Raw genomic sequence first — 13,676 nt, 5'->3', positions numbered from 1 at the left:
TTACAAAATTGATCAGATTTCCTGCATGGCTACCAAAGTGCCCACAGACAATGGAAGTCATACAAAGAATCCTGTTATACTTTTAAAATCCAAGGAGGTTCCTAGGCAGCAAACTGCATTGATTGGAAATTCCAGATAAGATGCCAGTTTATTTTTATATATATATATAAAACACACACACACACCCCTCCCCCACCTTTTTTGGTAAAATACAAAGCTTGGGTCACGCAACCAACCTTAACTCTACTTCATAGTGCCATCCTGAGGACTACCACAAACCCAGACATCAAACAGGTCATTCCTATTAGCGACCATAAAATATTTAGTACCTTACTTAATAAACCTGTGTGAAAGGATGGATCCAATGTCTGAGTCTGGCAGTTCTCAAGACCATCAGGGCAGTTCAGGTAACTAGCTAAGCAGTTGTTAACTGTCAAATGATTGATGTAGTGTATTGCGTTGTAGTTTATAAACTAAAATGTTAACTTAGAACTTCCTAGAGAAAGCTTGAGAGTATTTTGAAAACACTACCAACTTAGCAGTTTTTGGATGAAGTGATACATTCTTTCATCCTTTATTGCAAATTAACAAAGTTGTTTAGTCTGGGAACAAATGAATGGTTAGAATAACCACAAAAGACAAATAAAGGTGGAAGACGTATCCCAGTATGGAGAAAGGCAGTTATTAAAAATCAGTTATTTCACAATATCTTGAGTTGACAAGGTGGGTGAGCTAAGTTCCATGTAAGCTGCATGGCCATGCAGCTGCCTATTTAGCACTGCGCAGGCGTTCAGGGAACCTGCCCAGCTGGGACATGCTGCAGCCAGGGGAGGGGCGCCCATAGGCGCTGACTTCCCCTCTAGCCGGGGGTGCTCCACCCATCCCTCCACCCAAGTCCCCGCCCTGCCTTTACTGCCCCTGCTCCACCCCTTCCCCACCTCCTCCCCCAAGCACCCTCCTGGAGCTTCCTACACACACAGCAAAACAGCTGTTCGCGGGAGGCGCTGGGAGGGAGGAGGAGTTGGTCAGCAGGGCTGCTGGCAGGGGAGAGGCACTGGGGGGTGGGGGAAGCTTGGCTGCCGGTGGGTGCTGCTGAGCAGCACTCACTAATTTTTCTCTGTGGGAGCTCCAGTCCTGGAACATCTATGAAGTAGCACCCCTCCCCCAGCCCCAACTCAGCCTCAGACCTGCCGCAGCCGGTGAAGGGGTGGCTCAAACCCAGCCCTGGCCAGGACCTGCCACGGCCAGGGCACCCCTCCCCCGGCCCCAACTCAGCCCCAGCCCGGACCTGCTGCGGCCGGGGGAGGGGAACCTAGGGTTACCATATTTGAACATTGAAAAAAGAGGACACTCCACGGGGCCCCGGCCCCGCCCCAACTCCGCCCCTTCCCCTCCCCCGCCCCACCCCTTTCCCCGCCCCTGGCCCCGCCCAACTCCGCCCCTTCCCTGCCCCCATTCCAACCCCTTCCCCAAAGTCTCCGCCCCTTCCCCTGAGCACCCCACATTCCCCCTCCTCCCTCCCAGCCACACGAAACAACTGCACCAATTCTAAAGTCAGGCACTCCACTAGTATAGACTCCCATGACTTTAATGAAGCTGCTCAGTGGAGGATCTGCCCCAGCGCTCCGTTTTTGGGAGCGGTCAGGACACGCAGCTCACACTGTTCTGTTTCCCAGCTCCCCAGATGCCTTGGAGCACCCAGTTCTCCTCCCTGCCGGGTAAAATCCCGGACATTTTGAGCTATTTAATTCTTTAATTCTAAAACGTAATTCTTTATATGTAGTGAGTCCTTTCCTTTCACTAGTTCTTCAGTTTTCTTTCTCCTCATGTGCCCACGCATACTTCTCTGCAGATCGCATTTTTCTCAGCAGTGGTTGATTGCTCTTTAAGAAGGCATGAAAGTCTTTACAAGAAGTTTGTCTGAAGTTGTACTGTACAAGTAGAATTCCTTTCAACGACTCAACATTCAAGTTGGTCCTTTCCTTTGTCCACTGGCTTTGCATCAGTGAAAAAATTCGCTCTACATTTGCATTGTGAGAAGGAATAGCAAAGAAAAACTGTGCAATCTTTAACAGTTCTGAATGACACTCAATGTTTTTGGATTTCTCAAAATATTTGGTCCACTTCTGGTGTGCTAGCAAATTACTGAACTCTTCATCACTGTTGCAACTTTCTGTAAACTTCTTCAGGTTGCTGAACTGATCAAAACACTTCACGTCATCAATTTGCATCCCCTTATCGGTCAGGTACTTGATACAAGGTTCCACATCACTCCAATTCGGTGTCTCACTCAGGGTAATCCACCTGAAACAAGAGAAGTCTTCAAGGGGTCTAAGCCACATCTCCAAATATTCTAAGCATCTGCTGTACATATTATTCACTTCAGCACAGAATTTGTCACACTCTTCATCAATTCGCAGTGATCCACCACACTGCTGTGTCTCATCACAAATGGGGAGCTGAGTGCCATACAGCACACCCCAGCCCCAGGAGCTCTGATCCACTTGCAGGCAAGGCAGCCCGATGCCCATCGCAGCCAGAGCTCTGATCCCTCTGCACACTCCTGCCTTTTTCACACTGCCCTCCCTTCCTCCCCCACCAGTCAGTGCTTTTTGGCGGCTCCCTGGAGCAGCTCCCCCAGCGCTGCCCCCCACCTGTGCAATCAGCGGCGCATGGTACTCCCAGCTTTGCTGGCATCCCTGGCTTACCTTAGAGCAGGCTCTGGCGACTGCTGCTGCTCCCTGACTCTTCGGCTCTGTTTAAGAGCCGAGCTGCCCTAGTGCTACCGGCTTCAGGCACTTCTCCTACCTGGGCTCCAGCTGAGCTGCTCCTCCCAGCTCAGACTGTAAGAGCCGAGCTGCTGGCTTCTGGCAGCCCTCCCCTACCTCAGGACCCAGAGCTGGCTGGACACGTCCCTTCCCCGGCTCCAGCCGAGCTGCTTGGCTCCTCCCCCTCAGACTTACAGAGCAGAGCTGCAGGAGCCAGCGTTACCGGCTTCAGGCAGCACCCCCCCTGCCTCTGGACCTTGCACCGTGGGAGCAGCTCAGCTGGAGCCGGGTAGGAGAAGTGCCTGGCTGGGGGCTCGGGGTCCGGAGGCTGCCTGAAGCCAGTAGCGCTTGCTCGGGCAGCTTGGCTCTGTAAATCTGAGAGAGGAGGAGTGGAGCAGAGCCACAGGGGGAGAGGAAGTGCCGGCCATTTTCCCGGACATGTGTGGCTTTTCAGCAATTCCCCCCGGACGGGGGTTTGATTGCTGAAAAGCCGGACATGTCCGGGAAAAAGAGGACGTATGGTAACCCTAGGGGAACCCATCCTGCAGCCCCAAAGCTGCTGCAGTGGGGAGAGGCACCTCTGCCCCCCAACCCAAGCGCTGCTACGGGGACAAAGAGCTGGGGTGAGTTCTCTCTCCCAGCCCTAGTCCCAGAGCACCCTCCTACATCCCAAACCCCTCATCTCTGGCCCCACCCCAGAGCCCATGCTCACAGCCGGAACCCTCATTCCCCCACACATCCCAACCCTCTGCCCCAGCCCTGAGCCCACTCCCACACTCTGAACTCCTCGGCCCCACCCTCCACCACATTAATTTTATTATGTGCACCAATATGAAGGTGATGTGTCATACATCACCTTCATATTGGTGCACATAAAATTAATTCCTCAAGTGGATCGGAAAAATTAGAGGGAACACTGTGAGTGAGGTAATATCTTTTATTGTATGAACTTCTGTTGGTGAGAGAGACGGTCCAATAAAAAGTTATTACCTCACCCATCCTTGTCTCTCTCATATCCTGGGACTGGCATGGCTACAAGTACACTGCATATCTTGAGTTGGCATATTTGAGTCTACCTACATCAAAACCTTTCTTGTATCCTTTCAGCAGGTCAACCTCCTATTGAAGTCTTCATTGACAGGTATGTCTGTGTAAGAAGGAGATTAGCTAAACTGATGGTGGACACACAATCTGCATGTGTAAATTTAACATACATTGGTTTTTAAAGTAATAGTATATAGCCCATGATTTAAAATACAAAAAGGGCAGAGTAAGTCAATCTCTGGTTTAGTGATATATACAAGATAGGCAGGGAGGGATATGAAAAGTTAAGGTAGAGGTTGGAGTTGGAACCTCAAAACTGTTGTTTTTGATTTATTAATCTAACATTCTATGGAGGCAGAATTACAGGATCAGATAGTCTCAGTCTTAACTAAGATTTTTGTCTAGAAATCTAAAAGTGTACCACTGGAAATCAAAGTATTAGTCACTTTATTATAATTACTTGTATCCAGGCATCTTGTGAGCTAAATGCAACAGAAAGTGTAACTGCATCACTTAAAACAGCCTACAAGAAAAGAAAGAGAGAGAGAGGTCACACTGATCCATGTTGAAATCTCAATAAAATTCATGAAATAAATGTTAGTTGGGCTTTAGTCATTCCACTGGCTTTGCTATGAAAATTAATTTCTTGCTGGGTATCTTGCCTGATCAAATTCTTAAACACATTTCCAGAATTGGGAGGGGTGGGGGAGGGGGGAATTGGTTTTGATGGAGATGGATCTGTAGATGAGTGGTCCACATCTGAGGTAGAGAATCAATCAACTTCTAGGTCTCTAGGCTATGAAAATAAATAGATAAAATACTGACACAGCTGTCTGGACTAAAGAAAAAGTGTAGACCTAAATTTCTAGGTCACATCCTAAAGTGAAAAGAGTTGTGAGCAACTAAAGGCCAGACTTCCATTTATTCCAGAGAACAATTTCTCAGTTATTGCCATAATGTCACTTAGCACTCCAAACACCAGGCTAACTGCTCCTCTCACAGAAGCCTCTTCTAAGTGGTTAAAAATACTCATTCCTGACAAAGGATGCAGAGGAACCAATGGGGAACATAGTTGAGCTGCAGGGGTAGCTAAGGACAAACCATCCTCAGCACCACTTCAGAAACTGTAGTTAAAACATACTTGGAGCAACTTCATTTAATTGAAATAGGAGAGCACATTTTTGGCTATTAACAAATTAAGCTCCACACCACCCAGGGGAGGCAGGCAAGTGTGTAGGCCACAGTACAAAGAGCCTGGTGGGGTTCCAAGTTTACTACAGCTGGTCAATATTTGTTTCCAGGTTTAATAATTAAAAAAAAAAACCTGCATTTTATTTTTAATTGTAAAGGAAAACCGTTGCTGTTTTCTGACTAACTCTAATATTTAACATCTCTCCGTATCAAATACACCTGATGCATTTCTAATATGGTGATTATGAGCACATTATAAAATACCATAAATGGAAACTAGATTTTTCAAACTGACACCTTGACAAAAACAACCTGGCATTTCACAAAGTGCATTCCTTCTGGCTTGTACACCTTCACTTGTAATAAAGCTGCTGCAGGGGGGTGCTTCATTAAAGAGGCTCAGATTCTCTTTTAAGCATATTAGAGAAATTTGCAGCAATGGAGCTAAGCCAATGCAAACCTTTACCAGTGTAAAGTGCACTGATGCAACATTCCTATGGGGTTTTGGAAGCCCTTAGGAGTTTGAACTTTCTGGTGCTAACAGGACTGAAAAATATTACCAAAACAGCCCTACTTTTATCACTAAAATCAGGAGCTATGACTCAGAACAGACACACAGATCTATTTAATAAGATAGCAATTTTACATAGTCACTTTCTAACTGTAATTGTGCCTTGTTCAAAAAAAAAAAAATCACAGACAGTCCGTGCGCAAGGCAGGATTAGAATACAGGAGTTTCTGGCTTCCAGTCCCACGTCTATACCAATCCCTTACTCATCTACAATAGGGGTCTTAAATCAGGTTTCCTTTGGGATTAGGGATTCAGCAACCACCATTCAGAAGAATTGCAACTGGAAGGCTGGGAAACAGCATTAAGCATTAACAAATTCCCTCTCACATCTCATTAAGCCACTTTCATGAAGAGAATTACTACAGGATTTCTGCCACCTGTGATGCGTTGTGAGGCTGGCTTGGAAAGGAGGAGCACAATTTACTCTTAATCAATCAATTCCCAAAGGAGAGATGGAGATTTATTTTAAAATTGTCAAGTCAGAACTCATGAAAATAGTGAAGGTTTTCCAATGAGAAATAGAAATCTGACCAATGCCCTGATTGAAAACAAGGCTATGCGGACTACCTTCTCACCAGAAAGGCACACTCTGCTTGTGGCATTTGCAAAAGCTCATTTGCAAAGGATTTTAGTTGCTTGAACAGAGCATCAGATCAATATGGGGGGGGGGGGAGATTATCTGTGTTCCAGCAGCACCTTGCCTCCCCCCTCCCCCCCAAGCCCATCCGTGCTGCAGGGAAAACAGAAATGGGGTTGTTCAGTAGATATTTGAAGACTGAAATCTCTCCCTCTCCCTGAAGTAGATCTGTTTTGTTTGTTTCTGCTACTGCCTCTCACAGCAAGAGCTTCACTCACAAATGTGTTTCCCTGTGAACATGGGACTGCTCAAAGCAAACATTTCTTTCTTAGCACTGAACCGTGTTGAAAGGAGGCTTAGAATTGCTTAGCTGCATGTGTGAAGAGGCTGGCATTCCTGTTAGCAAAGAGAAATAATTGAACATGGATTGCCTGTTGTGCCTGTAATCTTCAAGGTTAACCCTACGGATTCATTCATCCTTTGCATCCCTGCATTCACAGCCAGCACTTTGGGGAGCTAATTTGTACCTTTTTAATTTCATCATCCTCAGAAATTAGAAACAAAGGACTAGGAAATAAAAAACATTCAAGCTGACTCAGGACCATCTCCTCTTAACAGTTACTTAACTGGTGTGCCCAGTCACTTCTTCATTTAGTGTTTCCTCTTCCCTGTGTACTTTCTATAAAGGATTTGTGTCCAGACAACATTTGCCCCTGTGCTACCACTGGAAGAGGGGCATATTTTCTGGACTGGGTTGTAGCCTGCAGTGGAATGAACCACACTGGCAATGAATTCCAAGAGAACCCAGTTGATAGCATTAAAACAAGATGAAGGCATAGAATTCCTTTGCATTGATGAGCTAAGTACAGCCATGGGGGTCTAGTGAGGTTTAGGAAAATAACCCAGAAAAACAGAATATGACATTTCCAGTGTAAGGTCCTCAAATTAGGAGCTTCAGTGCTGCATCTCATGCTGGAACAGGAACTAGAGTAGCTCTGCTAAATGAGGAACTTGCACCTGTCAACATATTGAAGAGGGAAGCAAATATATTTTAAATCTAAACACTAGTCAATTGTGTTGATCAACATTTCTAAAACAACACCCTCTACATGCTTTATCTGCTGGGCATCTTTGTATATTTTGTGTTTGCATCTACTGATTGTAAATCACCCATGGATGTGAGCTACTAGCTAAATACAGGATGCTATCATACATTGATAGGTTCATACCTTTAAGCACTGAAGTATGCTGATTTCAATCTCTTTAAAACTCCTGCACATTGCCTGCCAATCTACTTTTTCTCTTTTCCTCCCCCATTTTTCTGCCAAGGTTATTCTTTTATCTGTCAAAGATACATGGTCTTTCTTCTGTTGTTTTATGTCCACTTATTAAACATCCTCCTTCCTGCCAGTGGGAAATCAGAAAGCTGGATAACCTCATCCCTGTGCACTTGCCAACTCCTACTGAAAGGGAGCAAGCACTTCTCGGAGTGGCTGGAATAAAGACAAAACACATCCCCTTACAAATGAGACTCCTGAAAAGATGTTTAGCCATTATGTAAAAGATTTTCTGCTTTTAACAATGACAGGCTTCAAAAAAGAGTGGGCAACTCCAAGCAAAGTAATTCATGGCAAGTTAAATTATAAAGGACCATGATTCATGATGTGAGTTTGCCCTCCAGGGCAAAAGAAAGAGATACAACCAGAACTGAAGAAATCAAAGACAGCGGTGTCTCTTTTATCCCAGTTTTAACAGAGCCACAGTGAAGACATTATATAATCCCCAACTCTGCATATCTCAGCAAGAAAAAGAAAATAGCAAGTGACTGCTTCTGGATGTGGGAAGGAAAAAGAAGGCAACTGTTGCTGAAAGGCAGAATTAAGATTAAGGTAATGGTACTCTGAATGCTTGCAGAGTGCACGAATTTGGGAGAAGGGAATATGTCATGTGTTGGGTCTGGGGGAAGATGTGTGCAGAATACTGGAGTATTGATTTTGGAAAGGTCTATGCATGAGTTTGGGGTGAGGGGCCATGCACACTGCCTAAAACTGGGTAGACTGTATGAGTCTGGGTGTATTGAAAGTCGCGAACTGGTGAAAGTGCATGCACAGTGCATAAAACTGTGTCTGTGTGCAGGGGTGGGGGGGAGTGCATGCAGGGTCAGGGTGTTAATTGGCTGTTAGAAGAATATGCAAGGTCTGTGGTGCTGCGGAGTCTCTGGGCCTGGCTGTCACCTGGAGGAGGTGCAGGCAGGATGCAGGGCTCTGGATTGGCTAGAGATGGGGGAGAGGCTGACTCTGGATTAGGTGGAGGTGCATACAAGGGGCCGGTGATGCACAGCTCTGGACTAGATGGAGGTCCATGGTGGGGTCGGAGTACCAGGGCTTGGCTCTGGACTGGGTGGAGCCAGGCTCTGGACTGGGTGCAGGTGCATGCAGGTGGGCAGGGTGTGCCAGGCTCTGGAGTGCGTGGAGGTGCACGCAGGGTACGTGGCTATGGCAGGTCAGTGGGTTCCCTGACCCGACACCCGCCCCCCTTCCCCAGCGCTACCTCCTCGAAGAGCTCCAGGCTGTAGGTGTTGTCGTCGTCGGCGAAGAAGAGCACCCCGGGCTGCGGCGGCGGCAGGTGCTGGTGTCGCTGCCGGAGCCAGGCCAGGCCGGCGTTGCGCTGCTCCGTGGCGCGGGGCAGGCCGGGCCGCTTGTACCTGCGCGGGGTGGGGACGTGCAGGTGGGTGCAGGGCAGGCCGGCCCGCGCCACGAAGCGGCTCACCAGCTCGCTGCGCCGGGCCGCGTCCTCCACCAGGACCCAGTGCAGCCGCGCCACCTGGCGGAAGGTGTTGGCCAGGCGGGTGAGCTCGGCTTTCTGCACCGGGCGGCTGTAGGTGGGGGTGATGGCATAGATGGGGGGCAGCGCCGGCCTCCTGGGAGCCGCCTGCTGCGGGGGCCGGGCGGGGGGCACGAGCGGCGCCCGGCTGCTGTCTGTGTCCAGCAGGAGGATGACGATGAGCCCCCAGGGCAGCAGCAGCAGGAAGCGGCTGAGGAGCAGGGACTTCATGGTGCCCCCACCAAGCAGGGCGCCGCCCTCACAGCATCAGCGGCCGCCGCCTGTGCTCCCCTCCCATGGAAGCAGGGCTGCGGGCGGGCGGCTCTCAGCGCATCGGAGCCGGGCGGAAGGGGGCAGCCCCAGCGATCACAGGTCACCCCCTGCCTGGCCACGGGGGCTGGTCAGCCCGGGCGGGCGGGTCAATGCCCTGGGCACCGAGTCCGACGTTCTGCCCTGGGCTGCACGGAGCGGGTCAGTCACATGGCGCAGGGGCTGGCGCAGAGCCGGGGTAGGGGGGAGCCCAGCCGGTCCCCAGGGCGTCTGTGGTTCCCCTCTTCGCCCGGCCAGTCCTGCCGCTGGCTGCCTGCTCTTCTCGCCGCTCTACGCCGGCGGCTGCCGCCCTTCCACCGTCTCTTGCCCTCGCCACATCCCTCCTCGGGCCAGCGCCGCGGCGGGGCTGCCGGACCGTCCTGTGTGCGGCGCTGGTGGTGGCTAGGCGCGGAGCCCCCCCGCTGGGAGGTGGCGCAGGGAGGGAAGCTCCTCGCCGGGTGCGCGGGAGGAAACGGGGGGCTCTCCGGGCTGGCAGGGGAGCTGGCTGGAGAGGTTGGCGCGCTGGCTCGCTCCTGAAAGGCTGCGGGGTCTTTGGAGAACAGGCAGCGTCTGCTCACGTGCTTAAAACTCCAGGGATCGGAGCATTGGGGGAAGGGGGGGGGGGGGGTCGAGTCACACCACTAACGAGCCAATGCTGTGAGTTTTAATCACCCTGACCGCCCAGTCGCGTAAGCCAGCCGCGCGGGTTTGTGTGTTGCGGGACTGCCTGGGGCAAAGGAAACCCCCCGAAGGGTTCCGCAGAGGGGCCAGCGTTCCCCAGCGTAGCTTCTGGACTCTGCGTGCAGCAGGAGCTAACGCCTGGCCGGGCGGCTACATGGGAGACAGCTGTTGTTCCGCCTCGCCCGCTCAAAAGAGTAGCCCTTAAACTTCTTTTGTCTAGCAAATGTGGCAGCTCTAACACGTCCCGAAGCTCGTGGCTAGCGTGGCTGCAGCGAGACAGTGACTGTGCCCGGGGAGACGATAACAAACGCATGGACATCCATCACCGGCCGAATCCGGCTCGTGCAGTTGACTCGTCTTCTGAAACATCCCATTCCCTGTGCAGCCGTGGTTGGCCCATAGAAAACAAAATGCCAACCGCTCCAACGCGGGATGTTGAAGCAGGCAGTTCTCGCGGCTGAAGGCGAGGGAATGTTCGGCTTTGCAGGGCTATGTGTGAGACTGCACCACTACTGCTCACCTCCGAGTTGCCTAGAGAAATTAAGTATCTACAACGCAATTGTTTTTTCAATAAAATTAATTTTTCTGACATGAGGAAAAGTTGAATAGTAGAGTGTATGTATAGTGTATGCTGCTGCCCACTTTTCTGCCATTTTTAACTGGAAGAATAATGTTCCGAGATAAGCAAAAATTAATATTTGTAAATTACTTGAAAACATTTCATACACTTACATTTCTTTTTGTTGACTTAGTTTGGTCAGCTTCTTTGTGTTTTTGTATTTTCGGCAGGACTTTACATGCTTATTTTAATCTCTGAATAACCCATACTCTCTGCTGCATAACAAAACATTTTAAGAACAGTAGTAAAAGGCATTCTAATTCTAACCCCCTATGACTGCCCATTTTTGTACATGAATCTCATTTTCTTGCTTTTTCACCATATCTCTAAATTTGCTTCAACTTTGTAACAAACAAACCCCAGGAACTGTATTTTTTCAAATCAAATATGCATGGGTATTTTATCTTGTAATCAATCATTTAGCAGTATTTATTTCATCTGAATATGATACAATAATCTAGTGCTAACACAAACTTCATTCCCTCATACCAAAATGAAACACATGTTCTAAACGCTACTCCTTCCTCTCCTAGGAGTGCCCAAGAAGTTTCTGTTGCATTGTTCAGCATTTTTCATTGTCATTACTAAACATTAGTTTAAAAGTTTACTTGTTCCTTTACACTTCATGTGATGCAAAATAGATTGAAAGATACACTATTATTCATTATAATGAGAATTATACTATTTAATACATGTACTGTATTACAATTATAGGCCAAATTATGGCCGCACCAGTTTAAATCTGGAATAATTGTATCTGACATCAGAATTTTGCCCATTTAGCAGAATTTAGTGGGATGATTCTGCTGTTAAAAAAAACATTCCTTATATTTTCAGACAAGCCAATTGGCTGAAAGTACACATTTCTAATCTATTTTTATATATATTCTTGTTATTCAAATGGACATATTAACCCAAAGGGCTCACAAACAGAAAGGACATTAGAGTGATGTAATATAAATTGAAATCTGTGTGACAATGAGAGTAACAAATGACTATGAACTGAGCATCTAAATGAGGAAACATCTGTGCAGTCTAGCAATAATTAGAGTTAGCGTGTTTAGTGGAGAAATGGAAAGCTTGTTATGTGATTAATGAAATAATATGGAGGAATACAGCAAGTCTAAGTAGTTCAATATATCCAAATCAAAAGCATCTCATACCTGAAATTACAGTTGCCCGTTTTGTGCTGATGCAGCTTATCTGAAGGACAATAATCTAAATAACACCTCTGTCAAATGGCTAAATATGCCATTGTTTCCCCATTTACTGAACAATGATATTTACAGATGGTGCTTATTCAGGTAATGTAACCTATGTATTAAAGCCACATCCCAATAGGATTTCTTTTTAAAAAGTTAATGGTCAATTCAGGGGAGTTCAAAGCTCATTATTCCAAGATATTTGAGTATCAGAGCACCAAAAGCCCAGTGGGGCACAGACTAAAATTAAGGATTAGGAAGGAGTGTATTTTAATGGACATATTCTTTGTATAACAACTAGTCTTTTCTCAGGAAAAATTATCATCATTAGTGGGAATTTTGTAGGAGTAATCAATACTTATATATAATACCGTAACAAAGGCAGCAATAGGAACAGCTGGTGTAATTGCAACAGTTTAGAAAGGAGCACAACCACTAACTCATCATTAAGGCAAGTTCTTGATGGAATATTTGATACTATTCCATCTCTGTAATTGACTATGTTCCTGGCATCTGGTAACTAAATTCAGTGCTTATGTACATCTATTCAATTTGTATTTACTGTTTCTAGCTATATACAACATATTGTAATATATTGATTGGTTTTATTGATGGGAAGTACCCAGCTGTCTGACAATGTGTGCTGATATAAATTTCTAGATAAATATATCCACACAGTGTGAACTGTATTTATATATTGTTTTGTAGGCAACACTCATTCGCCTGTTTTTATGTCCACGTTCTATGTAATTATTTTACTATGCCTATAGTTTTACTCTTAAACTGTTGCATGATGTATGTTATGATACAGCAACTGTATTTTGCCTCAGAGGTGGCTACATTTCAATGGTAGATTGAGTACACAATGTGTAATAGAAGATGCTAGTTAATGATGCAGAAGCATTTTCTTTTATATTTAAATATAGATTATTTTAGGCCAAGAGAAAAAGAGTGAGTTGTAAAGTGTTTGAAGAGTTTTGAAATTCCTCAGGTTGAAAGGCACTATATACAAATAAAATATTATTTATTAAAATTCTCTCAAATAAGCAAAGTAGGATGTTCTTGTTTTTGAAATTAGAGAGACCCACTCACATTATATAATGACTAAACATGCTATTTTTGTGTGACAAGACTAGCTACAGATACATATTTTACTACAAAACACCTCAGCACTATTTATTACCAAAATTGTTACATTTGACTTTGGGCCTCAGGTGTAACTATAAAACAAAGGGCCAGACTCTAACCTGTGATGGATGGCACAAATCATTATGTGACTCAGATCATTCTTATAGTTGCACACTAAAGCAGAGTAGTGCATATTCAGAGTTACATGATGGCGGGTGGGCATGCATTACTCTTTAGAATCCAGAATGGTTTATTTGCAGAAAGTTATTGTGCTGAAAATATAGTATGGTGTTGCTGATCAGTGCCTTCATTCCCCAATGCAGATTTTTGTCATGGATTTGTCAGGAGGTGGTGCCAACCTTTCCATCCTAGGTAGCTCTTTGCTTTTCTTCCACTCAGTCCCTTGGGCCACCCTTCGCTCTCACATCAGTGTTGCTACTTCTGATGTTACCCAGCCTATCTCCAGTCTCTCCTGTCATGCCTGTCTTGTTGGCAGAAAGCCTGACACTTTTACTTGCCCAAATAGCACTTCTCCCTGTCCAGGGTTATAAACAATATGGTTTCCCCAGGCTGATAGTATATCTATCTGAAGTTATAGTTGGAGATAGGAGCATTTGAAAGAAGCAATTAAAATGGATTTTTCTGTGTGCTCTGCAATGATGGGACTATTTCACTCCTGCAGGAAACAGGAGCAAAAGCAATTAGATAAACATAAAATGTGGAATTATGTTTAACTGGTGGATAAAATACTGCAGAGAGATTG

General features: G+C 46.5%; 1 protein-coding gene and 1 long non-coding RNA gene across 2 annotated transcripts in view; one reads left to right on the top strand and one right to left on the bottom strand.

Annotated features, from left to right (window-relative positions):
* The window catches only part of B3GAT2 (beta-1,3-glucuronyltransferase 2), a 46,614-nt gene extending 36,745 nt beyond the window's left edge, over positions 1–9,869 (bottom strand). The window contains exon 1 of the mRNA XM_054021660.1: positions 8,702–9,869. Coding sequence (XP_053877635.1) covers positions 8,702–9,205 — 504 coding nt within the window. The 5' untranslated portion in view covers positions 9,206–9,869. The remainder of the gene's footprint in view (positions 1–8,701) is intronic.
* Positions 7,662–13,676, top strand: part of LOC128833650 (uncharacterized) — a 105,827-nt gene continuing 99,812 nt past the window's right edge. Inside the window, exon 1 of the long non-coding RNA XR_008444310.1 lies at positions 7,662–8,040. This is a non-coding gene — a long non-coding RNA (uncharacterized LOC128833650). The remainder of the gene's footprint in view (positions 8,041–13,676) is intronic.

This window comes from Malaclemys terrapin, chromosome 3 (assembly GCF_027887155.1).
Source record: "Malaclemys terrapin pileata isolate rMalTer1 chromosome 3, rMalTer1.hap1, whole genome shotgun sequence".
NCBI classification, from domain to species: Eukaryota; Metazoa; Chordata; order Testudines; family Emydidae; genus Malaclemys; species Malaclemys terrapin.
This window is presented reverse-complemented; position numbering and strand designations above follow the sequence as displayed.